This window comes from Equus asinus, chromosome 13, assembly GCF_041296235.1.
Source record: "Equus asinus isolate D_3611 breed Donkey chromosome 13, EquAss-T2T_v2, whole genome shotgun sequence".
NCBI lineage: Eukaryota > Metazoa > Chordata > Mammalia > Perissodactyla > Equidae > Equus > Equus asinus.
The window spans coordinates 61,884,264-61,905,460 of record NC_091802.1 but is presented as its reverse complement, the minus strand read 5'-3'; the positions used below and the strand labels follow the sequence as shown (position 1 = coordinate 61,905,460).

General features: G+C 46.3%; 1 protein-coding gene across 5 annotated transcripts in view; it reads right to left on the bottom strand.

Annotated features, from left to right (window-relative positions):
• TBCD (tubulin folding cofactor D) overlaps nt 1-21,197 on the bottom strand; it is a 194,283-nt gene that overhangs the window by 163,026 nt on the left and 10,060 nt on the right. For all 5 annotated transcript variants that reach the window (XM_070483903.1, XM_014865030.3, XM_070483902.1 and 2 more), the window contains exons 3-7: nt 14,610-14,707; nt 13,458-13,559; nt 10,917-11,063; nt 8,892-8,947; nt 5,781-5,913 (exon numbers count right to left, since the gene is read on the bottom strand). In XM_070483903.1, the coding sequence (XP_070340004.1) occupies nt 5,781-5,913; nt 8,892-8,947; nt 10,917-11,063; nt 13,458-13,559; nt 14,610-14,707 (536 nt within the window). The remainder of the gene's footprint in view (nt 1-5,780; nt 5,914-8,891; nt 8,948-10,916; nt 11,064-13,457; nt 13,560-14,609; nt 14,708-21,197) is intronic.

Here is a 21,197-nt window from a genome sequence, read left to right as displayed (position 1 = left end):
CCCTTCCCCTCCCAGTGTGGGCCCAGGCCAGGCTGCCTGCAAGCGAGTGCACGCCTGTCCAGCAGGACATGTCGCCTTGTCACACAGCAGGTGTGCAAACCACCCGGCCGGTGGAATTAAAGGCGTGCCACACACCACACAGGCTTCAACACGACTCGTGCAGTGCCGCAGCCCCACACAAAATGCTGAGTTGCATGGAATAAGACAGCATCAGAGCTGGCTGCTCGGCATCTTCCTTCAAACCCACGAGGAAAATGAAGGTACCTCATTTCACCTGAATTCTACAGGAGCACAGGAACATGACAGAAATGTACACACATTCCAAAAAGTGTACATATTCAAATGGTTACCATATTTTCCTCCACCCAAAACCCTGCAGGTGCTATGACTAAAAGCCCAATTTGCATAATCTGTCCTCTGGCCCAAGTGAACCTGACATGAACCGACAGGGGCCCCTCCCCAGAGAGCCCTGAGAGAGACCAAAGCCGCCCCAAGAAGCACCCTGACAACCAAATGGCCTCTTTCATCATGAGAGGCCACGACTTGTGCTAGTCAGCTCACACCACCCTCTGAGGCAAGAGTTGTTATTTCCCTCTCCGGATGGGGAGCGTGGAGCAAGGTCTTCACCTCCACCTGGGATCACAGGTATTGCCACAGCACGTCCCAACGCCCAGGACTGGCCCACATCCATCAGCCTCCCTCGCGGCAGCAAAGCGCCTAGGGCAGAGCCAACTGCAACATCTGCGGCCAGGACATGTGTTCCTGGAGCGTCCCACCAAACGCGGTGAGGGCAGTCTGCTCGACAGTGCTGCAACCTGAGCACCAGACTCCTTTGATTCACTTCAACGACTCACAGACCAGGGCAGCCTGGGCAAGGCCCCCGTGGCACTCAGGCGTGGGTGGGAGTGCAGGTGCCAGCTGTCCGTTGCTTACCTGGTGTTTAATGCTGTCGTTTGCAACTGTTCTATCCTTTAACAAGACGTCTGCCTCTGTCACTGACAAAGTAAAGGCAGCTTCACTGTGAAGGGGAGATGCGATCCTAACACTGATCACACTTTCACATGGAAAGCCCATCTCAGAAACAGAAGCGCTGCCCACCTCTCAGTCATCACAGGAAGCAGGCAGAGGAGAAAGTGCACAGTCATTAAACCTTCCACTGGGTGGTAAGCGCCAAGCCAGCATAGCACCCAGGACGCAGGCAGAGGTGCAGCACACTCACACAACCACCTGCAGTTTCTGATACTGCAGATTCCTTCCTTGAGTTTCCTCAATGTGCATTAATCCTAATGCTTAAACAGGACTAAACCAAAGAGTGCTTTAACACGGCAAAGGGGGGGCCGGCCCCGGGCCCAGTGGTTAAGTTCACACGCTCCACTTCGGTGGCCCAGGGTTTCGCCAGTTCAGATCCTAAGTGAGGACATGGCACTGCTCATCAGGCCATGCTGAGGCGGCGTCCCACACGGCACAACCAGCGGCACTGACAACTCGAGTATACAACTGTGTACTGGAGGGCTTTGGGAAGAAGAAGAAGAAGAAAAAAGAAGATTGGCAACAGATGTTAGCTCAGGTGCCAATCTTTAAAAACTAAAAAGGCAAAGGGGCCTGCTAGTGACATGAAGTTGCCAAACACTTGTTCCCCTTCCAGAGTTAAAAATCACCACTGCAAGAGGAACACCCTTCAGGGAAGAAACACTCAAAGCCCAGTTTCGACGGTACTTGTTACGAGTTCACCTGTTTCGCCTAACCCACACTAATGAACAGGTGGATAAAAACACAGCCAAGTGCATCAAAGGAAGCAGATGAGATCCTGAAGCACAATACACCTGCAAGTTTCATCATGCACAGCGGACGCCCAGCCTCTGCTGTTCAGGTCTGACAAGCCCATGGTGAAACCGGCTCCAGCTCGGGAGAGCCCAGCACCCAGCACAGCTTGCTCCTGCCCAAGGGCAGCAGTAGCAATTAGAGAAATGGCTCCCTCAAAAAGAGAAACGGAAACAAGACGCATGATCCAGAAAGACCAAGGTCTTCCCGAAGAAACACTGGGCTTCAGAAGGCTCTGGAAGGGATGCGCCTGGCCCTGGGAGCCCCAGAGGGGGCTGGGCCCCGTGGGCCGTGGCTTCACAGTAGTCTCATTCACCTGCTTGACTAGGCTGTTGCGTCAGGCTATTGCTCACTAGTGCTGAGGGCACATCTCTAGACAGCACTGCGGTGCCACCTGGCTGGGGGAGGGTGCACCTGCCTCGGGCTCTGCCAACAAACACGCAGGGGGGCCTGAAGCCATCAGGAAAATCTTTTTATTCCTCAGGAGGAAGAGAAAAAAGAGAGAACTCTCCTCCTCAGTGTGGAACTTGGAAATAAAAACAAGTGCCCACTCCCAGCTACTTCAATTCTGCAGAAAAGAATGCCACTTACTCCAACAGGTGGCAGGAGAACAGGCAGCAAGCTGGCCTGTCACAGTACTGGGTCTTGCTCTTTAACTCATGTGCCTCCCAGTGGGGAAGAAAAAACAGAAAACTTGCAACAATCTAGAGGCAAGGAACAAGATGATCAAAACATAAAAGAAAGGCCCAGGGGCACAGCAACTGCAGATCTGGACAGAAGTGGCACCTTAATGTTCTCAAGCTGAGAAGAGCATCAGAGCCCTGAGGACTGGAACCAAGGGACAAGGAGCAGCTGCAGGGCACCCTCGCTGGTGGGCAGAGCATGCAGGCCACCACTGCCTCTCCCAGGGAACCCGCCTCCCACCGCCAGCCGGGGCAGGGGCCATGCAGGATCCACCTGCCTGCAGGTTCCTGGGGCAGTTCACAGCTGGCTCCAGCCCTGCAGTGTAGGGGCCCTGGTGGCTCAGCTGCCCTGACGCGAATGCAGCAATGGCCCCTGGACGGCAACTGCAGGAGACCCTGGGAGCCTGTCACATACGCAGACTCCTAACTGGGAGAAGGTCCACAGGAGGACCACAACCACAGAAACGAGTCAGGAGCAAAGTGCCTACCCTCCCACAGCACCGCCCACCCTCAGGTGGGTCTAACTTCCACCCTGCGAGGCCACGGCGACTGACAGTTCCAGCTGCACTGTCAGCCCTTCCAGGCGTTTCTCCACACCTAAGACTCCTCACTGTGCCTCATGGCAAAAAATTAAGAATCCACTTACTCCCAAACCTTCAAATAAACCATCACAACCCCAGCCACCCAACCTTCACCAGAATTACCTAAAACACAGACAGCCTCCCCCAGGAGTTCTGCAATCCCAAGTCTGCAACCCATGCCTCCCCTCCCCTCCGCTCCACACTCGGCACCTTCCAGGCAGCCTCCCCCTGCACTGACCTCCATCACAGCCATTAAACTGGAAATCGCAACACAATCCTCTTTACGCAGCACCCCCACAGCTGGAACGAGAGCCACCGGGGCACACAGGCTGACACCTGCGTTCCACCAACACAACACGTATGCAGCCCCTACAAAAATTTTTAAAAGACCTCAGAACCACAGGAAAATACTTAAATTACGGTATTGTTAAATTTTTGTTCAAACCTATTACATATCAAAGGGACCTGAAAATATACGCTCAAACAAAATTTTATACACGAAAGATCAGATTAAACAACAAACACATAGAGACAGAGATTGCACTGGTGGTTACCAGAGGGGAAGGGGGGAGGGAGGAGGGCAAAAGGGGTGATTCGGCACATGTGTGTGGGGATGGATTGTAATTAGTCTTTGGGTGGTGAACATGAAGTAATCTACACAGAAATCAAAATATAATGATGTACACCCAAAACTTACATAATGTTATAAATCAATGTTACCAAAATAAAAAAAGTTCAGATTAGGATTATTCAACAGAGCTAAGAATACCCACACAATGGAACATCATCTGGCCATAAAAAGGAATGAATTACTGACACACACTGCGATGTGGATGAATCTTGAAAACATACTAAATGAAAGAAGCCAGACACAAAAGGCCAGGCACTGTACAGAATAAGCAAATGCACAGGGACAGGGAGTAGATTAGTGGTTTCCAGGGGCTGGGGAAGGGGCGGGGGGAGAGAGAGAGCTAATGGGTGTGGGCTTTCCTTTAGGAGCGATGAGAATATTCTGGAATTAGGTAGTGGTGGTGGTTGTACAACCTTGTGCACATACAAAATCATGACTGATTTATACACTTTAAAAGGGTGAACTGTTTATGGTACATGAATTATATCTTAATCTTTAAAAGCCACTGTACAGAGCCAGCCCTGGTGGCCTAGTGATTAAAGTTCAGCGTGTTCCGCTTCAGCAGCCCAGGCCCAGTTCCCAGGCATGGAACCACACCACCTGTCTGTCAGGAGACATGCTGTGGCAGTGGCTCACATAGAAGAATTAGAAGAACTTAGAACTAGGATATACAACTACGTACTGGGGCTTTGGGGAAGGAAAAAAAAAGAGAGAGGAAGACTGCCAACATATTTTAGTTCAGGGCTAATCTTTCGCAGCAAAAAAAAAACACCACATTGTAAAACATACTACATTTATTTACAGAATGAAAGGAAGCATGAACAGATATTACCTCAACAGACTACAAGAATTCAGGAAATGTTTTATTTTTTCAGGTTTCTTTTTAGGATGTCTTGAAATATTCTCATCCTTTGAATGACAATCCCTCCTGAAGACAATGGCAACATGAATAGGAAGAAACAGATGCAGAGAACATTTCTACGACAAAGAACAGGGTAGCAATTCCCTAAGCGGCCAAGGCCCAGCATTCGTTCAGGGAGAAAGGGCTTTCCCAGGCCCAGCACAGCACAGGAGCCCAGAGCTGCCATCTCCTCTCCTCTCGCATCCTGCACGCCCTGCCCTGGGTGATCACACCATGAGCCCCACTTTCCAGCGGCCCTCACACCCTCAACACCTCGTTAGAACCCACAAGAGCCAAGGAAAGCAGAGGGGACAACACCCAAGAAGATGACATCATGCTGAGTCACAGCCCCAAACGCCTCCATTTAAATGGAGTCCAAAATGCCCTGCTCTCCTGAAAGTGGGCCATCGGCCTCTCAAGCTTCAGAGACAAGGACAAGAACAAAGTCTCGCCCACAGCAGGTGAAGAGCAGAGAGGAGGCGCTGTGCCCACAATGACCAAGGGCCATGAGGGCCACGGGGGCTGCTCACTCCCAGGGGAGGGGAGGGCTGACCCAAGAGTTCAGAGAGCTTCATGGTGCGGCAGCCTCCCCTCCTCAAGAAAGCTAAACTAGATCTTTCCTCCTGGTTAGCACCAGAAACGGCAACTCTGGGGACGAGTAGAGCACATCGCCAGGAAAGGGAGAGCACACTCCAGGTGGGCGCCGTCTGTGTCGAACACAGTTGTCACCAACACCCAACCTCAGAATCCGAACAAAAGCAAACTGCAAATCACCTGCCTAGCGTCCTTGGAGCTGGTTCCAACAACACACTCTAACACAATCAAGCAGCAGGAAACCGGGGGACGCGCCCCTGCCTGCCCGGCCAGCTGACCTGGCTCCCCGGGCACCACTGCCCCCTGGCGGTGGCACGCAAGGCTGGCTCGGCCCACCTCTGCTGGAGCAGAAAGCCCAGCACCAACTATCCAAGGCCAGCCCTGGGTGGTAAGGCACAGGCCAAGGCAGCGGAAAAAAGAAACTGTGTTCACTATGCTGTCAGGGTTAAATCTCTGCCTACGTTCCAACTACTTCAGAACGAGACAAAGGGAAACAGAACTTATCCCCACCGTTTCAAAGGTTCCACAAGCTGACTGCTCACTGTCCCCGCCCCTGGGGCAGTGTTTACCAGGGCCTGCAGCGTCCCGTCCATGGTGATGACCCCCTCGATGGTCTGGAAGGAGGAGCGGGCCAAGGTGCACAGGCTCCAGTCCAGGAAATCCGCCATCTTCTTCTGCTTGACGTCAGGCCGGGTGACAAACCTGCCAGAAGGGAACAAACAGGTGACAGGTCAACCAAGGCCCCAACAGACGAGAACTCGTCCCTTACCAGCTCCCACATCCTCCTGTTCAGATGAGTCTCCATGCCAGGACGTCTGTCCTCTGCACTATGAATTATGTCCTCCTTCAGGAGATACCCACAACACTCCCCAATCCAAGAAAACAAGATGCTGCCCGGACCACGGCCCTCGGGGGCTGGTTCCCCACTATGATCTCTCTGAGGTCAGGCACAGGCCCTCCCACCCCCGTCTCCTCTCTCCTGAGGAGAGGCCTGTGGAATTAAGTGGGAAAGTAGGGTGCTAACTCAGTGAGATTGTGCTGTACATATGCAATGCAGTAAGGGTACAGAAAAAGACAACAGAAATACAACACATATACTGTGTATTACAATTACAAATGTGTCATTTTTCTATGTTCCAAAATTTCCAACTTCTCCACATGGAGCATACCTTGCTTTTATAATGAGACAGAAATATCTGCTTTTCAAAACTAATGTAATCAGTAAGAATAAAGGCATATTTTTCCACTGAAGAGTTTCTATAAAGGAACACGCCTACTGAAATGTCTTGGCATCAATGTAACATCATCGAGAGTTACACAAAATGCAGCTGACCTTTAAAGGTTCAGTTCACAAAGGGAAAGAGGTGTGGCTCCAGAACTGCAGGTGGTAAACGGGAAAGCATTCACACCTGACGGCAGAGTGGGTGAGACAGGCAGCTCCTCCATGAAACACCAGACTGGGGACAGACGCCACACATGCCCCATGACTTTAGTGTAACAACCCACCAAAGAAAGGCTGAGAAATATGCAAATCAGAACCTGGCACACATCTGCGACGTGCTACAAGGTGGGTTAACCCAGAGCAGCTCTAAGACCTCTTCCAATCACAGCACCTGCCCATTCTAGAACACACTGGAAGAAACGCTGCACAGCCCCGGCTGCACCTACAGCCTGCAACTGGCTAGCTCGTCCTCAACACGCTGAAAAACAGCACAACCATGAGGAATGCTTGCTCGTCCCAGCCACTAGATGGTGTGGCAAGGTCCCGTCAGCTCTTGAACCTGCCCCCACGCCACCCCGGATCTCTGGGATCACCTTTCCTGGAAGACACCATAGAGGGAATAAAGGTTTAGGGCTTCACCCCCCTCCCCACCCCAAAGGTGCGATGCTCCACAAAGTGAAGCTCAGCATAACTCTACCAAACCCTCAGTACTGCTAGTAATAAAAACAGGTATTATTTTTCATTTAACAAATTTGGCAAACATTTGTAAGATCACACAGTGTTGGTAAATATGGGGAAAAGGTGACTTTCAACTTGTTCAACCTTTCTAGTAACTGCATTTAAAAGCCCTAAAATGCTCATTCCATTTCTAGGAAGCAATCAGAATGGTACAAACCTTTATGCAGAATGTTTGTGACAGTATTAATGTTACTAACAAACTGGCAGGGCAGCAGTTACATGTCCAAGAGGAGGTTGGAGAAGCAATGAAATATTCACACGGTAATCACCTCTTGGAAGAAGACTGACTGAAGCTCCAGGGCTGACTGTCGGTACCCCATACAGTAGCCGGTACGCACAAGCGTGTGCACCAACATGCCCATGGACAGAACACACACCCAGAGAGTGGCAGGACAAAGAACAGTCACATCTCTGGGGGATGAAAGTCCACGTGAGTTTTATTTTGTACTTTGAACTCTTCTTTATTTTCCAAAACACACTTGATTTCTCTTACAATTAGGAGGAAACCGATAGGGGCTGGCCCAGCAGCACACGCACTCCACTTCAGCAGCCCAGGATTCGCTGGCTCAGATCCTGGGCACGGACCTACACAGTGCTTGTCAAGCCATCCTGAGGCAGGTGTCCCAAATACAAAGTAGAGGAAGACGGACATGGATGTTAGCTCAGGGACAATCTTCCTCCGCAAAAGAGGAGGACTGGCAGTGGACGTTAGCTCAGGGCTAACCTTCCTCAAAAAAAAAAAAAAAGAGAAAGAAACCCATAATGTTTTTCAGTCCTTGTCAAAAACATGAGAAGCCTCTATCCAACGAGCTTCCCTCCGCCAGGCGGAGCGTCTCGGGCAGGCTCAAGTGCCTCCTCCCCGACTCCTAAAATTGGCTTCTTACACCCAGGCTCTGCCCTGGGGTTAGCAAGTGCCCTCACTGCCCTAGGAATTCAGTGTTTCTCTTCCCACTCCGTGCAAGAAGGTCATACACCCAAGCGTAAAGTGACTCTCAATGAAGTGATGCCCATTTTCCCAATCAAAAATTCCAAGTTTTTTACAGCCAATTTTCAACTTTCACAAAGATAGAGGGGGAATAAAAGCCAAATTTTCTAATTTATTTACTCTATACACATATTTTAAATCACATGTCAAAGAAAAGATTAATTTAGAAAAACTGCTTTCTTCCATTTCCACATTTCACCAACCAGTTTACTCAGCTTTGAAATGCGTTTTTGGCATTTGGAGACTCCAGACCCACTCCTTGGTTCACGTGACAAAGCTCATCAGATAAAACCACCTTCACCTGTTTGAGGCACAACCTGGTTTTCAGTTAACATAAAATGTTTGCAGATTTTTATCTCAGGCTACAGTGGCCCAATCGTAGTTCCTGATCACCGTACGCCACTGCATACACTGCCTTCTCAGCGACTGTTAAAGGCCTAATTACCACACCCCAAAGGTGACGTCATACCCAGGTATACTGATACACCTTTTCTAAATCTGTGCTCCATTAATGGGCCCATCAGGTCACCCGGGAGCCCCTAACCGAGGCCTGATGCTCCCTCAAAGAGAGAGAGTGAGTTCTCAGGAGAGGCAAGACTTCCCCAGGCCCGTCAGCACAGTGTCCTCCTTTGAGGACCACACAGGTGACACAGAAGGTACGTAAGACAAACCCTCTTAGACCATGCCAGTCACAGACCAACCAACACGACCGCAGGGGGCCTACTGGGCACTTACTTGGACACGAGGACGGCAGCTGCATCTCGGGCCTTGTCACTGACCACCAAGTAGGACTGGAAGAAAGGACAAAGGACAGGCACTGTTACACCCACAATGCAGAGCTCAGGGACCTGTTCTGCTGGCTAATGCCATACTCAGTGGCTCCCCGAGAGCCCGGGTCAGGAATAAGCTTGTAGGCAGAGGCCAAATCCCAAATCTGCACAAACCACTCCTAAACTTGAGCTGACAGCTACGGCCACCAACCACTGTGCTCACCCTCAGGAAAGTGCCTAATCTACACACCGCACGGGATCACATACCTGAAACACACATTTGGGAAAACAGCAGAAAAATGGAAGCTGTCTGTGTTACCCAACTACGACAAAGAATCGCGGTGTGTCTGTGGGACACACTTGGGACCCATCAGCATCTCAGTGTGCAGAACAGTCAGGAGGCCCCATGCAGATGGAAGAGGGCTTCAGGTTCATACAAGTGACTAGCTGTTCTTGGGACGCCCACCTTAAGAGGTTTCCAGTTCTCACCTCAACTAACTTTTTTCCAAATGATACACTTACAAGATCTTTTCTCAGGGCAGGCTTTCTGGAGGACAATCCCATACAGATTGCCACACCTCAGACATGTACGGCCCCACGTGCAACCCCACTTAGGGGACAAGCACGAAGGGTACGCATCATCACACTGTTTCTAACAGAACACAGCCAGAAGAAACAAAACGTCCACTTGTAAGAGGAGACGTCACAAATCAGAACACAGTGGAGCACCTTTTCCCTTAAAGGTTACGAGGGAGACAGCTACTCACTGACTTAAGACATTCAGAATATCCTGCGAAGGGGAAAGAGGCCAGAGGACAGCAGGACACAACATGGGCACCGTGGAGTGCTACAAAGAGTGTGGGCTCAGGAGCTGGACTGCCTGCACATCTGGTCCAGCATCAGGAGAAAGGGGCCAGCTAAGTCACTGATGTCTATGCCGCTGCCTCCTCAGTCAAATGAGGAGAGAAACAGTCAAGTGCCTCACTAAGTTAACTGAGCTCATACAGGAAAAGTGTTCAGAACGGTGTCTGGCAGAGAGCAAGCACTCAGTGACTGCTTGGTATAGGTAAGTGTGGCAGGCTGACTCTAACACAGCCCTGTGTCTTCCTTTCAATGTGGGCTGGACTTGCTCCTAACCAAGAAAATTTGGCAAGCGGTTGGGGGTCACTTCCGTCATTTATAACACATTACTATGACTTCCGTCCTGCTCGCAGACCCTGCCCCTTGCTGGCTTTGACAGAACAAGCTGCCATGCTAGGGGGGCCACGCGGTCGGGAACAGCCAGAAAAACACCAAGGCCACTGGTCCAACACCCTCAAGATCTGCCTTCTGCCAATGACCATGAGAGCTTGGCAGTGGACCCTGCCCCAGGTGAGCTTTGACTGCTGCCTGGGGAGACCTTGATGTGGAGGGTCCAGCGAAGCCATAGCCAGATTCCTGACCACAGAACCATGAAATGGTAAATTCATGTTAAACCACTCAAGTCTGGGGTAATTTTTTACGCATAATCTGTGTCTGTATGCATACCATCCGCATCAGGAAAAGTTTGAAGAAATATACAAGTGTCACCCCTTAGCACTAGGATTTGACAGATTTCAATTTAATATTTTCCTGCCTCTCTTTATTTCCTAGTTTTCCTACATTATGTGTTATTTAAATAATGTTAAAAGTAAATTTAAAATGGACCTTTATTTTCTCTTATCAGTGCACCCTGAAACCTCTATTTCATTATTATGCTTAACAGAGTATTTGCATTATCTACAAAGAAATGAAATTTACTAAAGTCAGTCATCCTGACCCCTGTATGAATTATCACAATTCCCAAGTAAATTATGAAATGGAACTGTACGTCACTGAAAAACAGCAGCAGCAGTCTAAGAAGTATATAAATGTCAATAGGGTACCTGATTAAACTCTAATGCGCAAGAAACAGCAGGAGCAAGAAAGAGGACACTAAAGAGGAGCCAAACACTTGCACAATCACACTTACCTCTGCTATTTGGAGAATTCGGTCCATTATGGACATTCGAATCTGCCCAGGCTGACTGAGGAGGTTCCCGTCAAGGCGTGAAAAGTCGAAAGGGATCAAGCAGGTCACGGACAGCCACAGCAAAAGCATGTAGCGAGTCTCCCAAGTCTGAGAAGTTAAGTCAAAGCAAAATGACTCCTGTGTACAGAACGGGGGTAACCTGCATGCCCTGCTGGGTCCTGCTGCCCTCCCTCCCACTCACTGCCCTACAAGCCTTTCAGATGCTGCTGAGCTCAGAGGCTTGGGTCAGACCATCGTCAGCTCCTCTTGCACCCACACAGACCTTCGGTCATACGGCCTTAGCTGGCTACCTCAGCAGACAAAAGAAACAGAAAGAAAAATAGGAGGCTGGCTGGTGGCTCAGTGGTTAAGTGCGCACGTTCCACTTCAGCAGCCCGGGGTTCACCAGTTCGGATCCCAGGTGAGGACACGGCACCACATGACAAGCCATGCTATGGTAGGTGTCCCATATATAAAGCAGAGGAAGATGGACATGGATGTTAGCTCAGGGCCAGTCTTCCTCAGCAAAAAGAGGAGGAATGGCAACAGTTAGCTCAGGGCTAATCTTCCTCAAAAAATATAAAATGTCTTTTTAAAAAAAGAAAAGAAAAAGACAAATCGTAATACATTAGTGTAACAGCTTCTCTTCAGCAGCCCCATTCAGCATGCAATTGGCCTTTGAGAAAGTAGAAAATAGGGGCTGGCCCCGTGGCCGAGTGGTTAACTTGCACGCTCCGCTGCAGGCAGCCCAGTGTTTCGCTGGTTCAAATCCTGGGCACAGACATGGCATTGCTCATCAAACCACGCTGAGGCAGCGTCCCACATGCCACAACTAGAAGGACCCACAACGAAGAATATACAACTACGTACTGGGGGGCTTTGGGGAGAAAAAGGAAATAAAGTAAAATCTTTAAAAAAAAAAGTAGAAAATAGATAAAAAGATAAAAAAACAGAAGGCATACGAATAAAAAAATTCTCAACTTCCAGTAAAAGAGGAGGGCGCTTATTTTCAGTAGTCAATAAACCAACATTCCCTTTTGGCCCTAGAATCACCCACCAGGGGCATGAGGAGGAGAAGAGAAGAGCAAGGGGAGCGCTCACCCATGCCTTCAGCTAAAACCAGGCACATCCCCAACGAGAGAACGCACACAGGGGTGTAGGTGTAAACTGCGTGCTCCTCTGAATGCACCGCGCAGAAGCACCCGACGGCAGGCCCACGGCTCTCCTTACAAGGCCTACTTACAAGACTGGCCATCAGTAGCAGGCATCTGGGAACCTGGATCTCAGGAGGGTTCACACCGTTCCCTAAGTGCTAAGGGCGACTCTCTGCGCCCAGACTGCTTGTACAAACCACATGGTTATGCTGAAGCCTACTTTCCTTCTGGGAGTCTGGAGTTTTGTTATGTACTCAGCAGAGGATACCCACATGACCAGTCTCCCATAAAAACCTGGGCACGGGTCTCTACGACCTTCCCTGGTGGACAACATTTCACACATGTTGTCACAAGTCAGTGCCCTGTGTGACTCAGCTGGGGGAAGACTCCAGAAGCTTGCTCCTGGTTTCCTCCACACCTCACCCTATGTGCCTTTTCCCTTTGCTGGTTTTGCTATAATAAATTACAGCTGTGAGAATGACTACATGCCAAGTCCTGTGAGTGGTCCTAGGGAATCATGGAACAGGGGGGTGGTCCTGGGGACCCTCAACATGGTTATATTTCAAGTTACAAAAATTTGGATGGTGGGACCAGCCCAGTGGCATAGCAGTGAAGTTCACACACTCCGCTTCGGTGGCCTGGGGTTCACTGGTTTGGATCCCAGGTGCAGACCCACGCACCGCTTGTCAAGCCATGCCATGGCAGGCATCCCACATATAAAGTAGAGGAAGATGGGCACAGATGTTAGCTCAGGACCAGTCTTCAGCAAAAAGAGGACTGGCAGCAGATGTTAGCTCAGGGCTAATGTTTCTCAAAAAAAAAAAGAATGTGGATGGTGATACAGTTATCACCACACTGTATGTAGGCACCTTTTTTCCTTTTTAAAAGAAAATAATTTAAAATAACATATGTAAAAAGGGAAAGCCAAAAGAATAAAAGAAAAGGGGGGAGGCCAGCCCCATGGTCGAGCAGTTAAGTGTGCACACACTGCTTTGGCAGTCCAGGGTTCATGGGTTAGGATCCTGGGCACAGACCTACACACCGTTCAGCAAGCCATGCTGTGGTGGCATCCCACACAGAAGAACTAGAATGACACACAATTAGATATACAACTGTGTACTGGGGCTTTGGGGAGAGAAGAAAAAGAAGAAGACTGGCAACAGGTGTTAGCTCAGAGCCAATCTTCCTGACCAAAAAAAAAAGAGAGAGAGGGAGGGTGGGAGAGATACAAACAGCACAAGATAATAAAACTGAAGGAAGCATGCAATGAAGTTGCCAGCACAGGATTGGAGCAAACAGGGAAGAAAGAACAGGAGGGAGATGAGGAGGAGGAGAAAGGGACACTCACTTCATGGTCTCTGGGATTCTGATTTGTAAACATATCTAAAACAGGCTGCACATCAGCTACTTCATGAGGAAATAAACGAAGAAATGTTTTATATCCTCGAACCTACCAAATAAAAAAGACACTGAATTATTACATAATTACAAAATACAGACAGTAACAAAGTTTATCTTTTTCTTCTCATCAAAAATCCTTTACCACCCAATGATCAAAGAGACTCACATTAGATTACAGTGATACAACTTAGTAAGATTACACAATAAGAACACTATCTGCTTCTGACATCATTTCAAAAACATGTTCTGTCCCAATTTGACTAACAAATCTTGTATGTGGTTCATCAGAAATATACATATGTCACACAAACGAAAAAGTTTTGCTTCCACCTTGTTTATATGATTGCCCTCTGACATATATGAGGAAAAAGCACTCAAGAACCTCAAAGTTCCCCAAATTCATTAGGGCTTCCACAAAACGCAGTGGTACTACACCTTCAGGAGAGACCCTGCACTCGAGCCACTGTGCTGCAGAGAAGTGTGCACAGCAGCCCGCCTAGGGCGCTCTCTCAGAGCCAAGGGTCCCTCCCCACTATACAGCAGGAGCACGACCACATGAAGCCCCACAGAACCACAAACGCTGCCCTGAGACAGCAGAGTCACTCCCACAATCGAAACCACAAACGATAAGTCTGAAGGCCAGCACGTGGATCACCTGGGAGCTTGGGAGAATGCAGAATATCAGGCTCCCCGCAACCTATTCACTCAGAACCCACATTGTAAAAGATCCCCAGGAAACTCATCTGCACATTCAAGTTAGAAAAGTGCTTCTGTTTCCAACCACTTGTTTGCTTTCTCCTTGCAAGAAATTTTCCTGAATTAGTCCTATCTCTCCCTCACTCGCTGGCTCTTCCTTTCCAGCTAGGTGGTGCTTGGTCTATTCAAATGCAAGATGCTAAACATCTTGGACATTGTTTCAGCCAAAGGACCCCCTGGATCACTAACATCTGATCCCCAACACATGGTACAAAAATAATGAAACTCACAACTTATGATGTGGAGACCCATTTTCCTAAGAAATAAAATTTTGGAATGTAACTTCTGGATCAAGTACATTAAGAAGCATTCTGTCAACTATAAGGTGTTATGTAAATGTTACCTTGGTGATGATGTAAAGAAATTTAAAAGCCAGATGTACAAGGTCAGCTGAAGATGTCTTATCTTGCACTATATCCAACAATAAGTTCATCATCCATTCTAAGGAAAAACATATACAAAATATTTGCTATGAAACAAAACATCAATATGATATCAAAACAAGATGCTAAAAGAAAAAAGGGTTTATTCAGAAATGTAAGAATGGCTCAATATTAGTAAACCTATATAATTCAAGTATCAATAGACCAAAAGGAAAAACCACTTTCGTCTTAAGTTTCTAAAAATGCAGTACAGTTAACAGAGCATTCATTCTTGTTTTTAAAATGCAGGGAGAATATTCTTATTTTACAAAAATAATTCTATCTCAAATCAATGTCTAATATCATGCTTTACAGAAGATACCTGCCACAACTACTACAATTTAGCAATGATATGGTTCCAGTCCATGTAATAAGAAGAAAAAAAAGGATTTCCACTTCCAGTTATAAAGGAGTAACTGATACAGAATCGCCCTGCCACCAACAATGAAAACCAGAAGAGCAGGCAGTACATGGTAACAAACCAGCTGGGATCAACAGCTGCCCAGGCTGTCTACCAAGAGGTAGTTTTTAGAACTCAGTGCAGGGAGGGGGAACTCAAGCAGAGCAGAGATTGGGGCTGAAGAAGGCTAAGTCACATGAAATTTGCAGGGCAGAATACCAAAGAGGAAGCTGAGCAGAGAACAAGCTCCTGAAGTCTGCAGAGGGCCCCTCGAGTCTTTGGCTGAATCTCCACACGTGTGGGGGAAGTCCACACAGCCAGGCAACAATGACCATGGGAAGCACTGAGGCACAGAGTTCTCACAGCTCCCACAGGGCTGGCATCCAAATTCCACCAGCCAGAGTGCAGAGTCCTTGCTGAGTACCACAGCAACAAGAGACATTCCAGCGAAGTCTTTCCAGAGTAGTCAGGGTACACTAGAGAAAAAACTAGACCTGCCCTAAGAAAGCTTAAAAAGGATTGAAAAGATATACATGATCTGCAATTAACTAAACTGACTGCCAAACCTCAACACTCTTCAAAGACAAAAAAACTTAAAATACCCAAAAACATAACAATCACCATGTCCAACATCCTCTCAGAATTACTAGATATACGACTGTCTAAAATTACTGTGACCCCTAACAGGAGGAAAATTAGTCAAGAGAAAGAACCCAGAAATGACAAAGACAGTAGAATTAGTAGATATAGACTTTAAAACAGATACTACAAGTACTAAAAATATGCTCAAGGATGTAAAAGGAAACATAAAAAATACGAGGCAAGAAATAGAAGATGTTAAGAAACACAGAGCTTCAAGAGCTGGAAAAAATAAGATCTGCAATGAAAAATTAACTAAATGGGATTAACAACAGATTAGACACTACAGAAGAAAAGAGCAGAGAACTTGAAGACACAGTGATAAAATCTGCTACACTAAAGGGGGAAAAAAGAGACTAAAACAACTAAACAGCTGTGCAACAGTATCAAGTGTATCAGCATACGTGTAACTGTCCCAGGAGGAGAGGAGGGAAGCAAGGACAGTGAAAATATCTGAAGAAATAGCCAAAAATTTTCCAAATTTGATGAAACCCATTAACTGAAAAGGTTCAACAAACTCTAAGCAGGATAAACATAAAGAAAACTACAACATGGCATGTCATAATCAAATTCTTGAAAATCAGCAATAAAAAGAAAATTCTACAAGCAGCCAGAGGAAAAAGCACACATTACATAGAGGAACAAAGAGGAGAATGAAGACAGACTCTTTATCAGAACTAACACAAGGCAAAAGGCGGTAGAACCCTACCTTTTAAAATGCTGAAAGAAGAAACTGTCAACCTAGAATTCTATAATCAGCAATACATCTTTAAAAACAAAAGTGAAACAAACTATCAAACAAAAGCTGAAACAATGCATCTCCAGTAAATGTATACTAGCAGAAATGTTAAAGTAAACTCTTCAAGCAGAAAATACCATGGAGCCGGCCCAGTGGCACAGTGGTTAAGTTTGCACATCCCGCTTCGCTGACCTGGGGTTCACTGGTTTAGATACCAGGTGTGGACATGGCACCACTTGGCAAGCCTGCTGCCGAGACCAGCTGGGCAGCCAGCTGATGGGGCAGAGGAATGAATAGACAGAACACAGTCTATATAATAGATACAACACACTCTATATTATTTAATGGGACAGGGGACCATCAGCCTCAAGGACTGGGGTGACATCCCTCTGATCGCCATGGATTTATTTGCAGGCAAAGAAGTACAAACATAGCAGGAACTCACGCCAGCAGGGATATGCAAGTCAAAGCTCAGCAGTTCTAGTCTTCCCCCCTTCAATGTACCCCGGCCCTACACAAGGCCATTCTCTTAGGGAGTATCCTGGGAACAATCTGGCAAGTTATGCAGACGGCATTCCGTTCCTGCATGGACCCGGTGTTCCTAATCCCCTTGCCTTCATGTTTGATAAGATACTACCTTCCAGCCTTTGATTCCAAAGCACAAACAATCTAGCATAGTAATTTATGAGAATCAGCAGATTGCATATTTCTCAGTCACCCATTTTGTAATTTGTTCTTGCTAAGCTTAAAGCCTTGCAATAATGTTGCTATGCTCTCCGGCAACACAAGCCATGCTGTGGCAGGCGTCCCACATATAAAGTAGAGGAAGATGGGCATGGATGTTAGCTCAGGGCCAGTCTTCCTCAGCAAAAAGAGGAGGATTGGCAACAGATGTTAGCTCAAGGTTAATCTTCCTCAAAAAAAAAAAAAAAGAAAAGAAAGCACATAAATAGCAGATAGAAACTACAATCTACAAAAGAAAAAGCGGGAAATGTAAGTATATAAATAAATATTAAAGACTTTTTTCTCATTTTTAATTTTTTTGAAAGGAAACTGAGTGTGTAAAGTAAAAATTCTAACACCATACTGTAAGGTTTATAACACATACAGAAGTAAGATATATAACAAAGAACAGGAGGAGGAAATGAGAGAATCCTGTTGTCAGGTTCTTACATTATACGCAAAACAGTGCAACACCGTTTGAAGGCAGATTGTCATAAACTGAGGACATATATTGTAAATCCTAGAGCAATCACTAAAAAAAAGTAAAACAAAAGAAAGTGAGATCAGCATCATGGCAGAGGGAGCTCTCCCAGTAATCCCTTCCCTTCACCATGCAACGAAAAAGACATTCACACTCCAAGAGAGGACATCCAAACACAACACAAAAGACGTCGGAGAGACCCACGCAGCCATACGACAGAGGGCGGAGATGCTGGAGCCCCCCTCGGTGGACAAGGATAACAGAAAACTTCACACCCTCCCCAAAAGACTGGGATCCAGGACTGCAGGCAGCCTCTGAGAGGGAAGGAATGGGGGAGGGGACATTTGTTCACAGGAACATCAAGGATCCCTGAGGGCCCTTGCAGCCTAGGGGAAAGCCTGTACCGAGGTGAATGCTAATGCAGGGGTGACCTCATCAAGCCAACACCCCATGAGAGCAGATAGTGAGAGCAGAACAAGAAAACCCAGAGAACAAGAAGAGACAGTGCCCCTCCTCCCACCCACCCCGCACTGTGCCAGCCCAAGTGCCTGAGATCTCAGCTGAAGGCGGAGGGGTCGCAATACATGGCTCTTGACCCCACCCAGTGGCAACAGGCAGTAACTGTGACCAAATAATACCACGATGTACAAAAGAGAGCCACGCCCTCTAGCAGTATCAAAATTATATTAAATCTGCAGACCAGAGAGAAAATGACAAGTACCCAGAAATCAGTCCTGAGGACTCAGAAATATGTAATCTGAATGACAGAGAATTCAAAATAGCTATCATCAAATAACTCAACGAGTTAACAGAGGATGTAGAGAAACAATTCAATGAGTTCAGGGGCTGCTTCACAAAAGAGATTGAAACTATAAAGAAGAATCTACCAGAAATATTGGAGATGAAAAACACAATGGAAAAAATAAAACAAAATATGGATTCCCTGAATGCTCAAGTAGACATCATAGAGGAGAAAATCAGCATAATTGAGTATAGACATGTTGAAATGCTCCAGACAGAGGAGGAGAGAGAACTAAGACCAAAAAGAAATGAAGAAAGTCTCCAAGAAATATCTGACTCAATGAGGAAATGCAACATAACAACTATAGGTATTCAAGGAGAACAGAGCAGAAAGCGTGTTCAAAGAAATAAGAGCAGAGAACTTTCCAAACCTAGAGAAAGAGAGGGCAATCCATGTGGAAGAGGCTACCAGATGTCCTAAATATGTCAATGTAAAAAGACCTACTGCAAGGCATATAGTAGTGAAACTGGCAAAACTGAATGACAAAGAAAAAATAGTAAAGACAGCAAGGCAGAAGAAAATAACCTACAAAGGAACCCCTATCAGGCTTTCAGCAGATTTCTCTGCAGAAACATTACAGGCTAGGAGAGACTGGAAAGACATTCAAATCTTTGAAGGACAAAAACTTTCAGCCAAGAATACTCAATTCAGCAAAAATATCCTTCAGAAATGATGGAGAAATGGAAACTTTCCCAGATAAACAAAAGCTAAGGGAGTTCATAGCCACAAGAACCCCCCTACAAGAAATCCTCAAGAAGGCCCTCATATCTGGAAGAAAAAAAGGGAGAAAGAGTTTATAAAGCACAGAGTAAGGAGATAAATAAGTAGACAAAATCAGAAAATTGTAGCTATACATCAGAACAGGTTAGCGAATACTCAAGAATAACATTAAAGATAAAGGGAAGGAAAACACCAAAAACAAAGATAATCTTGTCATTTTCATCACAACCTCACAACATAAGATGGAATAAGATATGAGAAAAAACTTAGGAGGGGAGAAGGAAAGGGACTGAATCGGCTTAGTCTGAGGAGGTAAGAGGCCATCAGAAAACGGACTCTGATCCACGAGATTTTGAATAGAAACCTCACGAACCACTAGACAAAAACGCAGAACACAGACATAAGTAATAAACAAGGAGAAAACAAAGAAACACAACACAAAACACTACGTACTGAATGGGCAGACCAAATACACAGGATGAGAAGAAAGGAAGTGCAGGAGAGCCAGAAAATGAGCGACAAAACGGCAGCACTAAGCCCTCATCTATTGATAATCACCCTAAACAGAAACGGATTGGATTGAATTCTCCAATAAAAAGACAGAGTGGCGAGAAGGACTAAAGAACAAGACCCAACAATATGCTGCCTCCAGGAAACACATCTCAGCTCCAACAACAAACACAGGCTCAGAGTGAAGGGATGGAGACAATGCTCCAAGCTAATGGCAAACAGAAGACAGCAGGTGTCACAATACTTAAACCAGACAAAGAATATGTCAAGACAGGTAAAGAGAGACAAAGAGGGGCAGTATATAATCATCAAAGGGACACTCCACCAAGAAGACATAACACTTATAAATATCTGTGCACCGAACACAGGAGCACCAAAGTACATAAAGCAACTTTAACAAACCTAAAATAATAACACAATAGTAGGGACCTCAACACTCCACTCACATCAATGGATAGATCATCCAGACAGAAAATCAACAGGGAAACAGTGGAATTATATGAAACGCTAGACCAGTTGGACTTAATAGACATATACAGAACACTCCATCTAAAAACAGCAGAATACACTTCTTCTCAAGTGCACATAGAACATTCTCAAGGATAGACTATATGCTGGGAAAGAAGGCAAGCCTCCACAAACTTAAAAAGATTGAAACAACAACAAGCATCTTTTCCGATCACAATGCTATGAAGCTAAAAATTAATTACAAGAAAAAAGCTGAGAAAGGGACAAACACAGGGAGACTAAACAACATACTATTGCACAAGCAATGGATCAATGAAGAAATTAAAAGAGAAATCAAAAAATACCTGGAGACAAATAAAAATGAAAACGTACCATATCATCTCATATGGGATGCAGCAAAAGCCATATTAAGAGAGAAATTCGGGAGCCGGCCCTGTGGCTAAGTGGTTCAGTTCGCGGGCTCCACTTCAGCGGCCCAGGGTTTCGCTGGTTCAGATTCTGAGTGCAGTCATGGCACTGCCTGTCAGGCCATGCTGAGGCGGTGTCCCACACAGCTCAACCAGAAAGACCCACAACTAGAAGATATACAACTGTGTACTCGGGGGGCTTTGAGGGGAAGAAGGAGAAAAAACAAAAGAGAAGAATGGCAACAGTTGTTAGCTCAGGTGCCAATCTTTAAAAAGAGAAAAAAAAGAAGAAGGAAATTCACCACAATACAGGCTCATCTTAACAAAAAAGGAAAATCCCAAATAAGCAATCTCAAACTACACTAACTGAATTAGAAACAGATGAACAAATAAAGCCCAAAGTCAGCAGGAGAGAAATAATAAACATTAGAGCAGAAATAAATGCAACTGAAACAAAAAAGGCAGTAGAAAGGATCAATGAAACAAAGAGCTCATTATTTGAGAAGATAAATAAAAGTGACAAACCCCTAGCCAGACTTACAAACAAAAAAAGAGAGAAAGATCAGATACGAAATGAAAGAGGAAAAACAACAGACACCACAGAAATACAACAGATTGTA